The 22955-nt window shown below is 40.3% G+C and overlaps 2 protein-coding genes across 2 annotated transcripts; both read right to left on the reverse strand.

The window, feature by feature from the left end:
* Positions 1–1215: 1215 nt before the first annotated feature.
* Positions 1216–12286, reverse strand: LOC103450251 (protein LATERAL BRANCHING OXIDOREDUCTASE 1-like). Its single transcript, XM_008389572.4, has 4 exons — positions 11926–12286; positions 11439–11683; positions 1697–2021; positions 1216–1612 (listed from the first exon to the last, which is right to left on the reverse strand). The coding sequence occupies exons 1-4, from the start codon at positions 12148–12150 to the stop codon at positions 1370–1372; spliced, it is 1038 nt and encodes a 345-aa protein (XP_008387794.2). The 5' UTR covers positions 12151–12286; the 3' UTR covers positions 1216–1369.
* A 9090-nt stretch (positions 12287–21376) lies between these two features.
* On the reverse strand, positions 21377–22685 carry LOC103423431 (thaumatin-like protein). Its single transcript, XM_008361518.3, has 2 exons — positions 22493–22685; positions 21377–22179 (listed from the first exon to the last, which is right to left on the reverse strand). Exons 1-2 carry the CDS (start codon positions 22551–22553, stop codon positions 21506–21508), a joined length of 735 nt encoding a protein of 244 aa, XP_008359740.2. The 5' UTR covers positions 22554–22685; the 3' UTR covers positions 21377–21505.
* Positions 22686–22955: the final 270 nt, after the last annotated feature.

The following is a 22955-nucleotide window of genomic DNA, read 5'->3' on the forward strand; positions in this document are numbered from 1 at the left end:
GAAAGATGCATGGTAACATTTACCACCCTAGTAAGGATGGTGAGCAAATTCACACTCAATATTACATGTTTTATTGTTGAGTTGATTAGTGGAATTAGGTATCAGTCAACAGGGGTAACGTTTGTTAATTAGAAAAACTAATGAAAATACGTCAAAACTTTGAATTTTAATCAAAATCTATCTGATAACTTTATTTAATGATAAGGACAAAAGAAAAAAAATGGAAAAATAAACCCAACCAAAAGCGCGTGCAAGGCACACACTAACCTGTGTTCAGTTTAAGAAATAGTCAGCGTTCGGTTTAAGAAATAATGATAGTACTAGTGTTCAGTTTAAGAAATAGTGATAATATTTGTGTTCAGTTTTTAGAAATAATCAGTGTTCATTTTAAGAACTAGTGTAGTACCCGTGTTCAGTTTAATAAATAGTAAAGGAGAAAAGAGAGCATGTGATGGATGCGCGGGGTCTAGCGTGTCAGTTTTTTATTTGTTTTTTTATTATATTAAACATTTGTCATTTTATTAAAATTTAATTCAGTTTAATTAAAGTTTAAACCATTTTCATTAAATAAAGTTATTAGATAATTTTTTTTCTACTAAAAATTTTGGAGGCCATTTTTATTAAAGTTCCTTCTAGAATTTTATATAAATTAAAAGAATTAATTATTTTTTATATTATTCACATAACACCATATTATAGATTCACTAACATAATTATAAACAAAATCCTAGGGAAAATACGACATTGATATGCGATGGTCGAAGACTCAAAGTCATGAATGTAACATCACACATCGCACAAGGGAGTGATCCTTAAATGTATATTCTCATCCCTACGTAGCACGAGGCCTTCTGGGAGCTCACTGGCTTCGGATTCCGTAGGAATTCCGAAGTTAAGCGAGAAGGGGGCCAGAGCACTCCCAGGATGGGTGACCCATTTGGAAGTTGCTCGTGAGTTCCCAAAAACAAAACCGTGAGGGAATGGTAAACCCAAAGCGGACAATATCGTGCTACGGTGGTGGAACGGACCCGGGATGTGGTGGACCCGGGCTGGGATGTGAAAATGGACCACATTCATCAATTTTCATTGTTAGAGATCATTTGGAATACAAACGTTTAACCAATTTTCTTGTAATTTATTTGTTTTTTTATTTTTTATGAAGTAGTAATTTAATGCATAAACTAATCATAATTAGTTGTTTGAACACGTGACATATAACATAAACATACTCTTCTCACTCATATACCAAAATAAAATCACAAAACCAACACCAAACTAGAAGTTATTAATAACAAGCAGCTTACTGAAAGTCATCACAGAAGACAAGATTTAAAATTTTCTTCTAGTTTTTTAAAATTTTAATCATGCCTCAACTTCCAATCTTTGCCATTTCAGTGTGTGCCTTCCCATCGAGTTTCCCCTTTATTGCCTTCGCCATATAATCTCCAAATTTTAATTTCTTGTATATTCTTGATGACTCCACCATATGATCAAACGGTCCAACTTCCGCGTCAGTATGTGGAAAAAGAAATGATGCATAAGATATCCTCAGCCTGCTTTCGTTGGGGACAGCTCTATGCTCAATGCTCTTGTACTTCCCATTGCTCCATATCTGTCATAAAAATAATAAAAATTATGTTTAAATATTAACATTGTTCTAACTTCTACGTACATACTCAATAATAACCATGTTTACCTCAAGAGCATCTCCGACATTCACAACGAGAGCGTTCGGAATCGGCTTCACCGGCACCCATTTGCCTTCTTTTCGAATCTGTAATCCGGTGACATTATCTTCTTGCATGAGTATGGTTATGGTGGTTGTATCCGAGTGCGGACTTAGAGCTAGTACTTTATCAGGCATGGAGCATGGAGGAGTGTAGTTCACCCGCAAGGCTTGAAGCACCTCTTTATGCAGTCCAAGAAGAGCATCCTTCTCTAGCTCCATGATAGTAGATAGAGACCTTATGAGTTCCTCCCCAATTCTTTTAACTTCACTTGAATATGCCTCGATAGTTTCCCTATCATCATCAACACACTTATCACTAAATTGGAAGTGAGTTTACTTTAGTTCACTTCCACGTGTGGTTAATTGAATTGATTTGAATTTTTTTTATTATTATTTTGTTTTTTGGGTATTAACTCCGCCTATGTAAGTTTATCTTACATTGCCGGTCCCAAGCCCGGGTAAAGGAGGAGGGGGAGGGCGTCAGGTAATCGACAGCCGGCACTCCACAGTTACGTCGAATCCTTATGAAAATGAATTTAGAACGAAATCGCGCTAAAGCTAGGGCGTCACCCGTAAGTGGCGCGCTGTGTGGCCCGAGCACAGTGATAAGTGAGCAAGGGTCGCTGTATCTCCATAGGCACCCGGATGCAGTGTTAAATGAGCAAGGGGGCCATAGAAACTTCTTTTCGAACGACTCCACTCAAAGTTGTTTGGGAGCATATGCACCTATCAACTTTACACGGGACACACAAAAGAAGTACTTTGATTCCATTGGACGGGGGAGGGTGAAGAAGCTAGGACAGAAGGGTAGAGTTCAGGAGAGTAGAATGCGTTTAGGAACGTGGAATATAGGAACTTTAACGGGAAAATCTATGGAAATAGTGGAAGTTATGGTGAGGAGAAGGATAAATATTATGTGCCTACAAGAAACTAAGTGGGTTGGTCTTAAGGCAAAGGATCTAGAAAACTCAGGGTTTAAACTTTGGTACTCGGGCACAAATAGAAAGAGAAACGGTGTTGGCATCATCGTGGACAAGACCTTGACACAAGATGTTGTAGATGTCAAGAGGGTAGGAGATAGAATCATGGCAATCAAGATTGTAATAGGACAAGAACTTATCAATGTGATTAGTGCGTACGCACCTCAAGTAGGGTTGGATATGAGTTCGAAGGAGAAATTTTGGGAAGACCTTGGAGACTTGGTGCAAGGAATTGCTCAGACGGAGAAGTTATTTATAGGAGGAGATATAAATGGACACGTGGGCAGGGAGACAGGCAACTATTGAGGTTTTCATGGTGGCCATGGTTTTGGGGAAGCTATCTTGGATTTTGCAATGGCATATGATCTCTTCTTAGCCAACACCTTCTTTAAGAAGAGAGAAGAACATGTGATCACCTACAAGAGTGGGTCGTCAAAAACACAAATAGATTTTCTTCTAATGAGGAAAGGGGATCGTATAACTTGTAAGGATTGCAAAGTTATACCAGGAGAGAGCGTGGCTAATCAACATCGCTTGTTGGTGATGGATGTACATATCAAAAGAGTGAGAAAAAAGAACAAGACTTGGAAGTACCAAAGGACTAGATGGTGGAATCTAAAAGAAGAAAAACAAGTCATTTTCAAAGAGAAAGTAATCACCCAGTGTGTGTGGGATAGAGAGGGGGAAGCTAGCCAAATGTGGGATTCCATGGCTAGTTGTATCCGAAAAGTAGCAAAAGAGGTATTAAGAGAGTCCAAGGGCTTTGCCCCACACCAAAAGGAATCTTGGTGGTGGAATGAGGAGGTACAAACAAAGGTGAAGGCTAAGAAGGAATGTTGTAAAACCTTATACAAGGATAGGACCGATGAAAATGGTGAAAGGTATAGAAAAGCGAAGCAAAAGGCGAAGAAAGCTGTGAGAGAAGCTAAGTTAGCGGCTTATGACGATATGTATAAGCGACTAGATACCAAAGAAGGAGAGTTGGATATCTATAAACTAGCTAGAGCAAGGGAAAAGAAGACAAGGGACCTAAACCAAGTGAGGTGCATCAAGGATGAGGATGGAAATGTTCTTGCTACAGAGAACGCGGTTAAAGACAGATGGAGAGGTTATTTTCATAATCTTTTCAATGAAAGACATGAAATGAGTGCTTCTTTAGGGGAGTTGAGTAACTCAGAAGAGTGTATAAACTACTCTTTTTATTGTCGAATCCGGAAGGAAGAAGTGGTTGTAGCTTTGAAGAAGATGAAGCATAGAAAAGCAGTAGGCCCAGACGATATACCAATCGAAGTGTGGAAAGTTTTGGGAGAGACAGGTATAACATGGCTCACTGACCTTTTCAATAGGATTTTGAAAACGAAGAAGATGCCAAATGAGTGGCGAACGAGCACTTTGGTGCCTATCTACAAGAATAAGGGCGACGTACAAAATTGCATGAACTATAGGGGTATTAAGCTAATGAGTCATACAATGAAGCTGTGGGAGAGAGTCATTGAGCATAGATTGAGGCAAGAGACACGGGTTTCGGACAACCAATTCGGGTTCATGCCAGGGCGCTCAACCATGGAGGCTAGGGGTGGGCACTTAAAACCGAAAACCAAAACCAAAACACGAACCAAATCGAACCGCACCGAACGGTTTGGTTTTGTGGTTTTGGAACGGTTTTGGTTTTGAAACCGAACCGCAACATAGAAAACGGTTTGATTTCGGTTTTGGCTTTTGAAAACCGCACCGAAACCGAACCGCACCGCAAATATTAATAAACATTTAATTAAATGTCCATATTAAATTTCATGTTTTAATTGGTTGTTTGTTAGAATCCATGCACTTAGTATGGACACAACCACACTAGAATATCATCATTCATCACTTTCTTTCGTTCATTAACTTGAAGGACCTTTGTTATTTTATACCATCACACACACACACACACACACACACACACACACACACACATATGTACAAGGGTGGACTAATCTTGTTATCAAGAGTCGAACAATGATTTAATGAAGTGCACTCATTTGAAACATGATATCACATATTCTAGTATGAAAGTTTCACTCATGTTTAATGAATTCAAAGTTATTCAACTTGTTTTATGTTATACCTTGTACGGGACACCTTTTAGTTGCACAAACATATTTTAACATAACAATTGCATGCAACATGCTAATTGTTTATATAACAAATGTATTTTTCTTATTGCTACTGGGAAATGCTTATTAATATGTTAAATTGCAAATTGTACATTTTTTCTTAAAAACCAAACCTAAACCGTTTGAAACCGCACCGAACCGAACCAAACGGTTTGGTTTCATTTCGGTTTTGGCTTCAAAACCGCACCGAATCAAACCGCAAAAAAATTTAGTTTCGGTTTTGGTTTCACTCAAAACCGCACCAAATCAAACCGTGCCCACCCCTAATGGAGGCAATCTATCTCTTACGAAGATTGATGGAAAGATATAGAGATGGGAAAAAGGATTTACACATGGTCTTTATAGATTTGGAAAAAGCGTATGATAGGGTCCCAAGAGACATTCTTTGGAGGATTTTAGAGAAAAAAGAAGTACGAGTAGCATATATCCAAGCTATAAAGGATATGTATGAAGGAGCAAAGACTGCCGTAAGAACTCATGAAGGACAAACCGAAAGCTTTCCCATAACTGTAGGATTACATCAAGGCTCATCCTTAAGTCCTTACCTTTTTGCGTTGGTAATGGATGAGTTAACAGGACATATTCAAGATGATATTCCTTGGTGTATGCTTTTCGCAGACGATATAGTGTTGATAGATGAAACTCAGGAAGGGGTAAATGCAAAGCTTAACCTTTGGAGAGAAGTGTTGGAATCTAAAGGTCTTCGCCTAAGCCGATCAAAGACAGAATATATGGAGTGCAAGTTTAGTGCAAATGGAGGCCAAAACGAGTTAGGGATGAGGATCGGAGATCAAGAAATACCAAAGAGCGATCGTTTTCGTTACCTAGGATCTATCTTGCAAAAGAACGGAGAATTAGATTGAGATCTCAACCATAGAATACAAGCTGGATGGATGAAGTGGAAGAGTGCATCCGGCGTGTTGTGTGACCGTCGTATGCCACTGAAGCTCAAGGGAAAATTTTATAGGACGGCAATAAGGCCGGCGACGCTGTATGGCACAGAATGTTGGGCGGTGAAGCATCAACACGTACACAAAATGGGTGTAGCGGAGATGAGGATGCTTAGTTGGATGTGTGGGCACACAAGAAAGGATAAGATTAGGAATGAGGATATCCGGGGTAAAGTAGGAGTAGCTGAAATTGAAGGAAAGATGAGAGAAAATCGGTTACGGTGGTTTGGACATGTGCAAAGAAGGCCTACTGACGCTCCGATTAGAAGATGCGACTATGGGACAGAGGTTCAGGGCCGAAGGGGTAGAGGAAGACCTAGGAAAACTTTGGAAGAGACTCTAAGAAAAGACTTAGAGTACTTGGATCTAACGGAGGACATGACATAGGACCGAGCACAATGGCGTTCAAAGATTCATATAGCTGATCCCACTCAGTGACTTGGATTTTCCAAGTCTCCAACCGAGAAGTTTTCCTCACTCAGGAAATTAAGGGAATACTACCTCAACCTACATGCTCCACTCACAAAGCTTCAACATACAAGCTTCAACAAAAGAAAATTCAGAGAACTTAGCGAAGAAGGCTTTGGTGTATTTAACACAATACGTTGAAATGAAGGAAAGCTATTTATTGATATCCCCGATAAGTCACAAATATGTACATATACATGAGTCAAAATAAACAAACAAGAGGGAGCCTTCACAAAGGTTGCTTAGGAGAAGTCTCAGCAGTCGGTAGAGCCCCAGAAAGAGCAGGCACTGGAGGGGGATCATTTGGAGCCTCAGTACTGGACAGAACCCTAGAAGGAGGAGGCAGCAGAGGTTGATCATTTGGAGCTTCATTACGCGGTACAGCCCCAGAAGACGAAGGCAATAAATGCCTTTGGAACAAACCCACAAATCTCTGATGATCAAGTAAAACCTGAACATCAGATTCCTTCATCTGGTCAAGCTTCCTCTTCATGTTTGTAGCATAGTCATGTGCGAGCCGGTGCAACTGTTTATTCTCATGCTTGAGCCCTCTAATCTCCTGTTTGAGACTCATCACTTCAGCCGCCAATGATTCAGCTTGGCGGGTTCGAGCAAATAGGCGTTGGGCCATGTTAGACACAGAACCTGCACACTGAACACTGAGAGCCAGAGAATCCTTAACAGCCAACTCATCAGACCGTTTGGAAAGTAGTCTGTTATCTTTGGGAGTGAGAAGGTTCATGGCCACTACCGCAGCGGTCATATCATTCTTCATCACGGAATCCCCAACGGTAAGAGGACCAGTAGGGGAGACGAAGGATGGGCGCCATATGTTGTCTGGAGAATGCGTGGCTGCCTCTTCAACAAGGTTCAAGTCAAAACGACGGTCGGAGGGGCCAGACATTTTCAAAGGTGTTGAAGAGAGAAGAGGTCGAACAAATCAAGATCTTAGAAGTGCAAGAATGGAGCTTCTACTGGTGGAGATTCAAGTGTGCTTTGGAACTTAATGCTAGCCTCTATAAAAATCTGCACTCGACGGAGCTTCAGAAATCGAAGAGGCGTTTGCTTTCTCAAAAGCTGGGCTGCTCAGAGACCACGAGACGTTTGCTTTCTCAAAAGTTGGGCTGCTCAAAGACCACGAAGGCCGATCTCAGAAATCGAAGAGGCGCTTGCTTTCTCAAAAGCTGGGCTGCTCAAAGACCACGAGGGCCAATCTCAGAAATCGAAGAGGCACCTACTTTTCCAGCCTTGTCAGCACCTGTCAGCTTTGCGGAAATTATGGGCATTATGTCGAAGATTTCTGGTAAAGTAGAAAGCACATGAATCTTACTGTTCAATCACCCACTTCCCATACGTAACATTAGCTCATGGGTACCACAGATAACTTTGCCAAAGTTCTCTGACAAAGTTGAGACACGTGAAGCTTGCAGCTCCCACTACACCGCTCTGACCAAGAAGGGTAAAAGAATAGCAAAGAAACAGCACTAACAAAGTTTAGACACATAAATTTTGAAGGTCTAGCTACCATATTATTACCCACAAGGGTAAAGGAACAGTACCACTGCTGGATAATTGGAAAGTCCCTGTGTGTCAACCTCTGTGCTTCGTGGCAAGATAGACTAGCAAACATGCCCAACCTTTTCTCACATTCGAGAAAACACTCCCAACAAGATTGCTTGCTCCAAAATCGAAGAGGCACCGCCCTCCGAATCTCGAGAGCCAGACTCCCAACATGATTACTTTCTCAAAAATCGAAGAGACACCGCTCTCCAAATCTCGAGAGCCAGACCCCTAGTAGGACTGCTTTCTCAAAAATCGAAAAGGCATCGTTCTCCGAATCTCGAGAGCCAGATCTCCGACAGGATTGCTTGTTCGAAAACCGAAGAGGCACCACTTTCCCAACTTCAAGAGCCGGATCTCCTTGGATAAAGCTTGTCTGTAATCTTTACACGCAACATCAGCTTTCCAGATACCACAGACCACTTTTTCAAAGTGCTCTGACATAAACATGTGAAGCTGGCAGCTCCCACTTGACCAAGCAGGGTAAAAGAATAGCATTACTACTTGTTGTTAGGGAGACTCCTATATATGTTGACCTCCATCCCCAACAGACAGGCAGACCTGCAAAAATGCTCAACCCTTCCTCATATCTGAGAGGGCACTCCCAAAGAAGCCTTTCGAAATATTCAGCTTTCTTTCCCCCCGATAATACCTCTGCAAACAAGCTATACTAGAGCAAGAATATCTCATATCATCAGGGTTAAAAGCAAGAGTATCCCATATCATGTTTTTTCCCTGTCTTTTCCTTTGGCCTTGTTCTTACCTGCAAGACAAGGAGGAAGAGAGCAATCATTCAGCACTTGGAATCAAGCTTCCAGTCAGGAACTGACTGCCTGGAACCCCTTACTTGATTACTTACCTGGCATTGCTCTCGAGTACTTATCTTCAACATCTTATGCTTCCAGAGAAGATACCGCATCTGCCTGAGGAACAGATAGGGCAAGTGAGAAGGATACAAGGAAGCATGTGGAGACAAGCGTAACAGCACACGTGCCGATACATCCACTACTCTGTCAAAAGCAAAAGTATCTCATATCAGCAGGGTCGAACGTACTATAGATTTGATGGACTTGTTTTGACCCTCAAATTCTTCAGTCGGCCTTATACTCTGGAGGAAACCAGAAAACCCTCCAGCCCAGTTCAAGAATAAGCCTGTGGAAAGTTACTCCTTCAAAAGCAAAAGTATCACATATCATCTCTTCTCATTTTTCTTCTTTTTATCCTTCATGCTGCCTGCAAGATAGGGAGAATGTGAACAATCAGCCGGAACTCGAAATCAAAGTTCTGATCTGGGACTGATTGCTTGGAGCTCTGATTGCTTACCTTGTCTGTCACCTCTTTCAGCAGATCCCCTAGCTCGGCGACTTGGAGGACTCCTACTACATGGTTTGTATCGCGCTTGACCAAGCCTGAAACTACAAGTAAGCTTCAAGTGAAATTGATACATTACCTTGTGCATCTCCACCAGTTAAAGATACCACCCCTGGATGGAAGAAGAGTACTTCCAGAGAAGATGCCACATCTACCTACGAGACAGATAAGGCAAGTCAAGACGATACCACACTCCGGTACTTAGAAGTTTCGTGATTACGAGATCATTCTCCCACAATATTTCCTAATGTCATTTGTACTAAATCGTTCACTTGTACTCACTAAAAGAGAGCTTGAACCTATGTACTTGTGTAAACCCTTCACAATTAATGAGAACTCCTCTATTTCGTGGACGTAGCCAATATGGGTGAACCACGTACATCTGGTGTTTGCTTTCCTATCTCTATCCATTTATATACTTATCCACACTAATGACCGGAGCAATCTAGCGAAGATCACAAAAAGCGACCGTTTTCGCTACCTAGGATCTATCTTGCAAGAGAACGGAGAATTAGATGGAGCTCTCAACCATAGAATACAAGCTGGATGGATGAAGTGTAAGAGTGCATCCGGCGTGTTGTGTGACCGTCGTAGGTCACTGAAGCTCAAGGGAAAATTTTATAGGACGGCAATAAGGCCAGCGATGTTGTATGGCACAGAATGTTGGACGGTGAAGCATCAACACGTACACAAAATGGGTGTAGCGGAGATAAGGATGCTTCGTGGGATGTGTGGGCACACGATAATGGATAAGATTGTGAATGAGGATATCCGAGGTAAAGTAGGAGTAGCCGAAGTTGAAGGAAAGATGAGAGAAAATCGGTTACAGTGGTTTGGACATGTGCAAAGAAGGCCTACTGACGCTCCGGTTCGAAGATGTGACTACGGAACAGAGGTTCGGGGCCGAAGGGGTAGAGGAAGACCTAGGAAAACTTTGGAAGAGACCCTAAGAAAAGACTTAGAGTACTTGGATCTAACGGAGGACATGACACAAAACCGAGCGCAATGGCGTTCTAGGATTCATATAGCCGACCCCACTTAGTGGGAAAAGGCTTTGTTGTTGTTGTTGTTGTTGTTGTTGTTTTTTGGGTATTACTCTACCGACGTGTGGGCTTTCGCTCAAGTACTATGGTTCATATCTATTAACAGTGTCAGTGATAAGAGTTTCTCTGGAATAAGGATGTCTACATTGACGATCATGTTTCTGTCTAACATATGTAATTATTAAAACTGTATCAGAGATTGTTTAGCCATTTGATTGTCCGCATTTTCATTTCAGCTTTATCTATCGAACTTTATATTTTCGTTGTTTTACAATAGTTTTAAATATGGATGTTTTTTTGGAGACATACTCCTAATATATAGACGGCTCCAATCATAAGATACTTTAGAAGTAATCCTAAAGGTTGTTTGGGCGAGAGATTTTCAAGTTTCAAGGGATTGATCTCAAATTTATTAAGAAATATATAGATCACAAAATGTTAAATAGGAGGGATTAGAAAAACTTTTCCCTTTATGAGCATTGCAATATGTGAGAGGGATTTGTAAAGGAATCCTCCCACTGGTTTGTAATTCTCTCTTGGGAATTTCTAGTTCCTTCTATATATTAAACATTTTTTAATCTATTTTTTAATAACTTGACCTTAATTCCTTGTGACTTGAAGGGAGAGGATCCTCTCCGGCCCAATACATTGGAATCCTCTGGATCCTTCTTCTTTAATGGCTGAGTCTGTGTTGTGGCTTCCTCGGAGTCGGAGTCGTGCTTCCCCGGAGTCAGCATTGTGACTTCTACGGAGTTAGTTATCGGCAACATTGTAATAGTTGTCGACGACATAAAAAAAAAAGTGAAGAAGAAGACGCAGAATTGAAGAAGAGGGATTATTGCAGAAGAAAAATTGAAGAAGACGGCGAAGCACAAGCAAAACTGCAGAGAAGAAAGAAGAAGAAGAAGGATCCGGATGTATTGGGTCCAGAGAGGATCCTCTCCCTGACGTGAAAATCCCTTATTCAAACAAAGCCGGAAAGACTTTTTGGGGTCTTAAAATACTTTATCGTTGCGTTTGCAACTGAATCATGCAACTGAATCATGTTCCTCGTGCTTGCTTGCCGGTAGCTAGCACAAGGACATCCAAAAAGAATGTTTCAAGTCCCCGGAAATAAATCGACCCAAAATAAGAAAGTCACAGGAAATAATTTCCCTGAATAATTTAGTTTAGAAACATACCTGAATCCATTTGGTGCAGTTGGCCAAAACTGAAGGTCTCTTGACTGAGCTGGATAAAGGCTTAGAATTAGTGTGTCGGACCAGTCCATTGTCTGCCCTTCGGAAATCGCATAGGCTTGCCCATAGCCCTCGCGGCCACCTGACATACGTATTTTATTCTTCTCTTCTAGAGGAAGTTCAAAGAACTTGGCCGTTGCATCCTTCATCTCCTGCAGCAATTCCGTTGCCACTCCATGATTAACCACCTGCAATCATGTTTAACTATATATATTATATATTAACTTCAAAGTATCTACCAATTTAGATATCATACTGGTACAATGGAAAATGTTCTTTTTTTTTCAAACTGTTTGACAACATAAAAACATGGTAAGTTTGGATGGTAGATCGCGTTGATTTTTTTTCCAGAATTTGTGTACCTCTACGTTCATTGTTTGTCAACATAAACATTTTGTGTAGCTGTTCAGTATAAATATATTTAGGATACCTGAAAGAATCCCCATTCTTTGCAAGCTTGGTCCAGTTTGTTGAGCTCCTCCTTGTGCTCTCTCGAGAGCATAGAAAGATCGAGGATAGGGATCTTCGATGAAAGATCAAGCACGTCTGCCGTACTCTTTGGCTCGTCTTCTTCCTTCCTGCTTACGAGGAATGTTTCAGGGACCTGCAATGGGTTACTTCTTACCATTTCTTGAACATTTGGTGCAAATGCCATCTCTAGGGTTGAAGGGTTTTTCACTCTTGTTTCTTTCTTGTTCAGAAATATTAATGCTTCAGCTTCATTGGTTTCACATCGATTATTAATGGTGGAGAGAAAGAGAGGGTTCAGCAAAGTTACTTAATTTAGTGATTTGTTTTAGGGGTGTTGGTGATAGATGATGAACTATATTTTGTTCTATATTGATGTTTTATTGAAATTAGGTAGAAATAATTTCTTCTGATCACTTAACAATCCTTGCTTGATTCGTACCTTTAATGATAATATTATTTAACTCCATATGGTAGAGTGAGTCCAAATTTCTTTTGGTGATCGCATTTTTTAAGTTGCATTTGGGTAGTATTGTTGTCTGTATATATTATCAATCTCTTTTTCCCACACACTAGCGTTTAAATGAAAGATATATATAAACCCAACAGCCCCATTTGAGGTCACATGCTTCATAAAAAATAATGGAACAAAAACATTTCTTAAAATAATGCAGGGTTTTTCTTTGTCATATAAATAGTGTTTTTTTATATTAATTTTTTATGCAGTTTTTTTTATTATTTTTTATTTATTTTTTTATTTTTAACAAACGATATTACTTACATTAAGAGGAAAGAGGGTAAGCTTAGCCTCACAATAAACTAGTAATAATGTAATTCAAAAAATGTGTAGTCGCATGTAGCACGCCGTGATTAAAAAAACATTTATTTAAATCATATGACGTGAATGTTAGAATTAATTTAATTAACTCATCCAAATTGAATAGTTAATTAGTAAGCTAAGGTGGATCTTCTGCCTGCCTGGTTTTAAGAATCTTTAGGTCATCTCCAATGGAGAGGGTTAAAGATCAAAAAGTTAAAAACGACACCAAACGCTCCTTGTATGCACGAGTTGAAACTGCAAACGACACCAAACGCTCCTTGCCTGCACGAGTTAAAACTGCAAACGGCACCAAAAGAAAATAACAAAAAAAATAAAAAATAAAAAATAAATAATAATAATAAAAAAAAAAAAAAAATATATATATATATATATATATATATATAAAATGATGGTGGACGACACCATGTGAAAAAGAAAAAGAAATTTTTTTTTTAATTAGTCCTAGGGTGCGGATTGCACCATATATAAAAATAATAATAAATAAATAATATATATATATATATATAATAATAATAATAATAAAAAACAAGAGAGGGCATCATGCTTTGAATGATGATGTCGTGTGGAAAGCAAAGAAAAAAAAATAAAAATAAAAAAAGAATGATGGTGGACAACACCATGTGAAGAAAAAAAAAATATTTTAATTAGTCCTATGGTGCGGATTGCACCACACACACACACATATATATATATATATATATAAAATAAAATAAATAAATAAAAAATAATAAAAAAACAAATGCATTGAGAGAAATAAAGTCCATTTCATTGATTTCTTTGAAAAAATTACAGAGGGAACTTTACAAAAAAAAAAAAAGTGTAAACAAACAAAAGCCTTCATTGATCAGGTGGCGCCTCAGTACTTGGCGGAGTCCCAGATCGGAGAGGCACCAAAGGGTGATTATTCAGAGCTTCAGTACTAGGCAGAACCCTAGAAGGAGGAGGCACCGAAGGTTGATCATTTGGGGCTTCATTACGCGGTATAGCCCCAGAAGACGAAGGCAAATGTTGTTGGAACAAACCCACGAACTTCTGATGATCAAGTAAAATTTGACCATCAGATTCCTGCATCTGGTTAATCTTCCTCTTCATGTTTGTAGCATAGCTATGTGCAAGCCTGTGTAACTGTTTATTCTCATGCTTAAACCCCCTAATCTCCTGTTTGAGACTCATCACTTCAGCCGCCAAGGATTCAACTTGACGGGTTCGAGCAAATAGGCGCTGGGCCATATTAGACACAGAACCTGCACACTGCACACTAAGAGCCAGAGAATCTTTAACAGCCAACTCATCAGATCGCTTGGAAAGTAGTCTGTTATCTTTGGGAGTGACAAGGTTCCGGGCCACCACCGCAGCAGTCATATCATTCTTCATCATCGAATCCCCAACGGTAAGAGGACCAGTAGGGGATATGAAGGATGGGCGCCATATGTTGTCTGGAGAAGGCGGGACTACCTCTTCACCAAGGTTCAAATCAAAACGACGGTCGGAGAGTCCAGACATTTTCAAAGGTGTTGAAGAAAGAAGAGGTCGAACAAATCAAGATCTTAGAAATGCAAGAATGGAGTTTCTACAAGCAAAAATTCAAGTGTGCTTTGAAACGAACTGCGTGCCTCTATAAAAATCAACACTCGACGGGATTTCAGAGATCGAAGAGGCGAGCTCAGAATTCGAAGAGGCCGATTCAAAAATCAAAGAGGCAAGCTTAGAAATCGGAGAAGCATCTTGCTTTTCCAGACGCGTCAGCACCCATCACAGATATCGAAGAGGCGCCAGTCTTTTTCAACCTCGTCAACACCTGTTACATGCACACTTAGCTTGGCGGAAATTACGGACAATTTGTCGAAGATTTCTGAAAAAGAAGAAAGCACGTGAAGCCATACCGATCAATCACACATTGGTTGCCGACACGAGTGAAAGAATAGTACCTCTACAGGTATTAAAAGACTTCCTATAACTGTCCACCTTCACCTTCCATAGCAAGGCAGACATACAGAACCTTTCTTCATCTCCAAAAATGCTTTCCCAACGAAGCGTCTCGAGTCACTCAGTGTTCCTTATTCCTTGGGGTACCTCTGCAAGCAAATGACACCAAAGCAAAAGTATCTCATATCACCAGGGTAGAAAGCAAGAGTATCTCATATCATGCTTTCTCCCTGTCCTTTCCTTTGTCCTTGTTCTTACCTACAAAAACAAGGATAAAGAAAACAATATGCCGGAACCTCCACTCAAACTCGGATGCCACATTTGCCTGGAGAACAGATAAGGCAAGTGAAAATGATACCTTGCAGCATGTGGAGACAACGTGCAGAAGAAACAAGCAGAGAAGAATGCAGCATACACAGTCAACTCAGCAGAAGAAGTCTAAGTTGAGGAATTCAAAAAGCTGCCACATCTGCTTGGAGAACAAATAAGGAAATGCGGCATGCACAATCAACTCAGCAGAATGAGTCCGAGTTGAAGAATTAGAGAGAAGAAGGGGTCTGAGTTGAATCCAAGAGCTCGAGAAGCTCCAACAACATATTGACGGCACCATCGCCGAAGAGCAAAGCCTCGCTGTGCAACGCTGTCAAATCGTCACCACTTCTTCGAAAGCAAGAGTATTTCATATCATGCTTTCTCCATGTCCTTTTCTTTGTCCTTGTTCTTACCTGCGGGACAATGAGAAAGAATGCAATCAGCCAGCACTTGGTATCAATCTTCCGATCTGGAAACGACTGCTTGGAACCCTTCCCTGATTGCTTACCGAGCATTACTCTCGAGGTACCCATTATCTCAACATCTTATGCTTCCAGAGAAGATACCACATCTGCCAAAAGAACAGATAAGGCAAGGGAAAATGATACATTGAAGCATGTGGAGACAAGCACAACAAAGCATATGCCGATTCATCCGCTACTTCTTCAAAATCAAAAGTATCTCATATCATCAAGGTTGCAATCACTATGGGTGGAGGACTCGTTTTGACCCTCAAATTCTTGGGTCGACTTGCTAGGCGTTGTGGGCTACACGTGCCGATTCACCACCCTTGAATCAAATCCTTAAAGATCAAGTCACCAACTGGAAGAAGAGCCCATCAATCTTGAAGATCATACCGTTGACCAAACTGCTCAGGTGTGAATTAGAAAGATTGAACAAAGCAACAAGTTGTCACCTTCACCTCGTGCCTGCTTGCCATGTGTTCGAGTCAACCTTCAAGAATCAAGCCTTAACGGCCCTTGAAGAAGCTTCCAGCCAAATTCAAGATCAAGCATCGACGGCCCTTGAGGAAATCACAAGTCCGATTCAAGATCAAGCGTCCACCATATTTGAATCAAATCTAGTTCAAGAATAAGCTGTGGAAAATCAACAATTGAAGGAATCCAAAAAATCCTCCAACCCAGTTCAAGATCAAAGCTGTGAAAAGTAAACAAAGCGCAAAAACAAATACGTGCCGATTCGTCCACTACCAAAGCCAAAGATCATCTACCACATGAAGCTCCTTGTGGTCCAATTTTAACCTTCAAGATCAAGCCTCGACGGCCCTTGAAGAAATTTCAAACAAAGTCCAAGAACAAGCCTCAACAGCTCTTGAAGAAATCTCCAGCCCAATTCAAGATCAAGCCTCGATGGCCCTTGGATCGACATCTACAGTAATGGACTTCAAAACGCATCTCCTACACGTGACAAGCACATGTATACGACGCGCCTTGAAGTGGGGGCATTTGTAGACATCGAAATTTCGGTAAATAAATATTGACCGATGAATCAAAGTTTCAACGCTCATGTATTACATAAATTTTACACGTAGCGTGTGTATAAACAAAAAATCGAAATAAGTTGGAAAAGTCATCAAACAGGACACGTGTCAACACCTGGCAGAAACGACTTATTTCATCTGGAATATTATATTCAAAATTAGGCCTTGGAAATTTCTATAATTAGAAGGCTAATTCATTCATTTGAGAGGACCAAAATCATTAGGCAAAATTCTTGAAGCTCTGAAGCTCTGAAACTCCGAAGCTCTCAAGCATCCAGGTTCCCGAAGAATCAAGAAAGCTCTCTTCGCTCTTCGTTCTTCGTTCATCGTTCATCCTAAGATCAAGCCCCAACGGCCCTTTGGATCAACAATCATCCACCAATTCAAGATCAAGCCCCGACGGCCCTTGAAGAGAGTGTTCTTCGTTCTTCGTTCATCGTTCTTCCAAGATCAAGCCCCGACGGCCCTTGGATCAAATCCACCTTCAAGATCAAGCCCAAAAGCCCTTGAAGATCCGTTCATCACTGTTCTTCAAGATCAAGCCCAAAAGCCCTTGAAGATCCACTCATCACCGTTATTCAAGATCAAGCCTCAACGGCCCTTGAAGAAACACTCATCCTCAAGATCAAGCCCCAACGGCTCCTTGAAGATTCGCTCAAATCCACCTTCAAAGATCAAGCCCACGGCCCTTGAAGAAACTTCCAACGGTTCATCCAAAATCAAGCCTCGACGGCCCTTGGATCAAACAAACATCCACAAATCAACACCTTACGGAGATCGAATCAGATGATCAAAATAGAGAGAGATTGTAACCCAAAATCATCAAATACAAATATTCTTTGTGCACGTTGTTCTTGTCTCTTTCGTTTCAGGAAAATTTCGTGTTCACACTTCCCATTACTCCATATCTGTCGTGTATAGAAATTAATTAGTCTAAACATATATATATATATATAGAAAATATATAAGAATTTCAATAAAGACTCTAGCACTAGTTAAACATCTTTGATGCTACATACTTACACAGTACACTGCTCAATAACGTCTCCAAGATTTACTACGAGAGCATTGAGAATTGGAATCGACGGCACCCGTTCTTCTCCTAGACAAATATGTAATCCGGTAACAGTGTATTCTTGCACAAGTATGTGTTGGGTTGGTGGCTGATATTAGAGCCACATCTTGAAAGCAACAGTATGGTGATGGTGTTTTTGTCTGAGTCATACCTTGTACTTTATAAGGCATGGAACATGGAGGATAGTAGTTTGCCCGAAAATATTGGACCAACTCTTGATGCAGTCCGAGAAGAGCATCCTTCTCCGCCCCAACATGTAAAGATAGAGACCTAGGGAGCTTACCTCCAACTTTCCTTACTTCACTTGAATATCCCTCGATAAAACCTCCCTTCTCCAGAGCTTGAATAAAAACCAGTGTTCTAATTAGTCTCGGACTAATTTTGGTTTGTAGACCGAGCAGCATCCTCATCTTCCCTGATTACGAAGATTCCCTATAATTAGTAGACTAATAGGATCATTGGTGTCCTTTCTGCCTACCTCATTTAATTAATCAAAGAAGGGAAAATTTCATATTTCTCATGTTTAGTTCAGGACATTTTTTCGGACAATGTTAGTTGAGACGCTGTCAGTTTTTATATTTTGGATTGAAGTTTTTGTATGTTGGCAAAGTCGTAAACTTGGCTCGTTGCATATATAAAGAGTCATACTCTTCCTCGTTAAGAAATCATTGCTCAATATGTCTGCAGAAACTTTTCCTTTGTATGATTTTATTGAGTTCCATTTGCTTATGTGTCGGATTGTGAGTTACAAATATAAAAGAATGACTCCGTATATGTAAGGAGCCAAGCAGTTTTAGCTTGAATTAGAAGGTTCACTGTTTTGTTCTTGCTTGTACAGAAGTGTATAGGATTGCTGACTTATCCAATTTAAAATGGAAAGGATTTCTTACAGAGACAGAAACCAAAAGAAATGCCTGCTGATTATTGAGGACTACTTGATTTTAAGTCCTTTTCTTTTCTTTTGTTTACTCTGGCTTTTGTAAATAGAAAACACAATTTTAAGTTTCAATCTTTGCCACTTGAGTGTGTGCCTTCCCATTCATTTTCATCTTCAAGGATTCCCTCAGATCATCTCCACATCTGACTTTCTTGTACTTCCAAACAGATCGTGGACAGTCCATCATGTGATCGAATGGTTCAATTTCGACATCATCATGTGGTATAAGAAATGTTGCATAAGATAACCTTGCCTGGCCTTCAGTTGTGGCAGCTCTGTGTTCAATACTTTTGTACTTCCCATTACTCCATATCTGTCATGACAGAAACAAATGTGAAGCTCACTTTTCTCAGGTAAATCTAGGAAGACTTTTATAGTGTTAGAGAAGCATCTCCACGGTGCTACTTATATATAGTACCTCAATAACATCTCCGACATTTACAACTAGAGGGTTTGGAATTGGCTTGACCGGCGCCCATTCTCCTTCCTTCCGGATCTGTAATCCAGTCACGTTGTCTTATTGCATGAGTATGGTTATGATGCTCGTTGGTGCTCGTATCAGAGTGCGGACTTTTGCCTAGAACTTTATCAGGCATGCAGCACGGCGGATAGTAGTTCACAAGCCAAACTTGGACCAACTCTTTTATGCAGGCCGAGAAGAGAATCCTTCTCCATCCCCATAATTAAAGATAGAGCTCTTATGAGCTCCTCTCCAACTTTTTTAACTTCACCAGAATATGTCTCAATTGCATCCCTTCACAAAAACTATAATTAAAAATATTAGATACAGGTAAGGCTAGCCGACATTCACCTCTCCCAGACCCTGCGTAAAGCGAGAGACTTATGCACTGGGTACGACCTATACTTGGATCGCAAGAAATAATACTCTATTTTTTTCCTGAAATTTTACAAACATATATACTCGAATTCCTTCGGTGTGGTTGGCCAACATTTGAGCTTTCTATATAGAGATGGGTAAACAAGAAGAGCCAGTAAGTCAGACTAGTTCAGTATCTGATCTTCCGAAATCGTATATGCATGCCCAGAGGCGGAGCCACAGTGGGATCAATGGGGTCGCACGACCCCTTGGAAGCCATGGAAATAACCTTAGAGGTCCCTTGGAGCTGCTGGTGCGACCCCTTAAAACTGCGGGCGCGACCTCTTGGAGCTGCTGCATTTTTCTGGGTTTCTTCTGGTTTTCGTTCGGTTTGGCGGAAGAGGAAGACGAAGACGAAGACTCTCTCTCTTCCTTTCACACCACGTGACCACACACTCCTTATTTAATTTTTTTTCTTAGTTTCTCTCCAATCAGATTTGTACAGCTAGCATCAAATTGCTTGCTTTGTGTAAAAAGTCATAGGCTGTCAGTTCACCATTAAGTCTTGGTGCAGATTGCAAAGTTCCATGCATCCACATCCACATATTTGACATAAATTAATGGTAATGATGTGTGTGCCCCCTTTCCACATCCACATATTTAACAACTTTATTTCTCTTTATATTCAACATAAATTAATATGATCTCTAAAAAATATTATTATGAACCACCATATTGACATCAGAATTTTATGTTTTTTTTTTTTTTTTTTGAACAACCAGAATTTTATGTTTATTATGAACCATACAACCCAATTTTATGTTTATTTTTGGTTGTCAGGGAAAGTAAAGGCACCTTTCAGTATGATAACTATCGGCGAGAGGCTGATCACGCTATCCTACCAAGACCTGATGAAATGACGATATGCATGCCGTTTTTGTTAAAAAAAAAAATTTGCGCTGCGCGCGCTATCCTTGTTGACCCCCCAAACATTATTTCCTGGATCCGCCACTGTGCATGCCCGTAGCCTTGAATGGCGTCCGATGTCATAGCAACCTTATCCTACTCTTCTAATGGAAGTTGAAAGAACTTCGCAGTAGCATCCTTCATGCCCTCATTACTTCTGTTGCCACTCCATGATTTCCCATCTGCAATGAATTAAACTGAAAAGTTAATATCAAATAGCGCTAGAGTTACGAAATTTGATCACCAAATGTTAGTGTCTTACTCGTTCGAAGTAAAAGAGATTTAAAGTGGACTCATACTTAATTGAAATGAAAGTTTCGACATAACAAAATTTGGTAAAAATGTTGAAATACTCGTTATAATTAAATTATAGCTGTACTCGATATCAATTACCTGGAAGAAGCCCCATTCTTTGCAAGCCAAGCGTAGTTTGGTAAGCTCCTCCGTGTTCCCACTTGAAAGCAGAGAGAAATCAGTGGTAGGAATCTCCGAAGAAAGCTGACACATATGATCCGCGCTCTTCGGCATTGATTCTTAAGAAGGTATCTTTCAGGGACGTGCAAAGGGTTGATCTTTGCTATTTCCAAAACATTTGGTGTCTGCAGAGACGAGCCAAAAGTCGGGGGCACTACAACCTCCTCCTGAACAAGTGCTACATCTGTGTATGAACCCATGTTCCGTTGTCAAAGTTTTTCAGCTTAAAATTGCATCAATAACTCTAAGCATTCGGAGTTTATAGACCAGACCTCTAAATGGTGCCTGGTTTAAAGATTCTTTATTTGCAGAACAGTTGGAGCTTTCCTTCGGTTTTGTTGTATAGGACGCTATGCAACTCTGCTTCGAACACTTATCGTCGAGCTAATCCTATCATGTGCATGTTAGATACAAAGAATTTTGGTTAAAATACTGACAACTACGAAACCAACAGGAAACTGCCGTCTAAAGTTGTTTAATTTCTTTGGAGTATTAGCTGAAGGTTCACTTCTTTTGGTTACGTATTCGCCGATGATAATTTATGTAAAGCGTAAGCATTAACAGTGATGTAATCTGGTTTTAGCATTACTCATTTCTTTAAAAAGTAAATCCAATCTTCTCAAAAAGAAAAAAACAGAATAACAACAGTTTCGTCCAAGTATAGCCATTGGCTACATCCTTTTCAGCCATGCCTCAATGTGGAGGGCAGAAAGTGATGACATACCGCGAAGCCCGGCATTTGTTAAGGCTGGAGGAGTCATCAAAGGCATAACTATAAGCCTTGGGGCATATGGCCTTAAACAGATGTGCGAAAAGGGTTGGTTTGCAAGTGTTTGGGTTTGCGTAGCTTCCTGTGCAGCAATACTTCGCAGACTGCATAGCCAAGCAGGCACTCTTACACCCGACCACCCTGCCTCCTCTCCTCACTTCCAACGCAGATGGGCAGCACACGTTCAAATCAACCTCGCATGAGGCAACACCGCACCCTATTCCCCCACCAACCGGCTTCATTGACACGGGCAAGTTAAAGCCATCAACCAAACTCACATCATAGAAATGCAGGGGTGAAGTTGATGTTCCGAGCGTCATTTCAACCACGGTCGCTGGAGGCACGCCTCCTTTTCCTTGGCAATGCAATTGGCCAAAACAATCGCCGGTCTCACAGTTGCCTTTTCCATTACTGTCAAAGAAGCAACCCTGCCTGCCCCATATTCTTCCTGACCACTTCTCAGGTACATCAAGAACTGATTCCTCGCCGCTGCCAAGATGTAAACCGCCGCTTTGAGGAGTGTCTACGCCTGCACTGCCGAGTATACCGGGCCATATGCTTTCATGGCAGTTGTTCACTAGAATCAGTTGAGCCCCATCTGAAACAAGAAACGGAAACAAGAAAACACAATTAGAAACCCAAAAAACGAGGACACAGCGCAGTAAAGGTGGCAATTGCAGACATCACGCGTTACACAACTTGAAATTCTCACGAATTAAAGACACTTAACTAACACAATTAAACTCATATTATATTAATAAATTGATAAATTTTCCCGTTTTTATATCGTTTTACGTGTTGATCAACTAATGAGTTTGACAGAAAAACGAAATAATATAAATAGATAAATCCGAACACGACCAATCGACATCCCTAAGTACAAGAAATACATAGAAGAGATGAAGACTTGCTTGTAATTGAGATAGAGATTAGTAGATAGAGTACGGGGAAGAGAAAAGAGGAAGTTGGCATTGATTGAAATTAGGCCTGCGAATATTTGATGTAGTTGAAATGAAAATACTTCTTCAGAACCACGAGCATATTTATAAGTGGAGACAACATCAAGCTTTTTAAGTGTAACATCCTCTCTTTTGATTTCTTTCTCTTACTTTCATGATGATAAAAGGGCATATATTCATTGCTTCCCATTGAGATCTTTCTTTTTCTCCCCATATCCCTGAGTATAAAAAATCAAAAGGAAGAATATAATCCATTTTATAAATAAAGAAAGGATTGACAATAATAAAAAAATGAAACATAGTCCAAGGATGCAGAGAGTTGTCCCACGTTGGAAAGTTTAAAAACCTTGAATAAGGTTATAAGAATTTGAGTTGATTGGTTTATAGAAGTTGGGTTACTCCACATTGTTAATTG

Source organism: Malus domestica, chromosome 12, assembly GCF_042453785.1.
Source record: "Malus domestica chromosome 12, GDT2T_hap1".
NCBI classification, from domain to species: domain Eukaryota; kingdom Viridiplantae; phylum Streptophyta; class Magnoliopsida; order Rosales; family Rosaceae; genus Malus; species Malus domestica.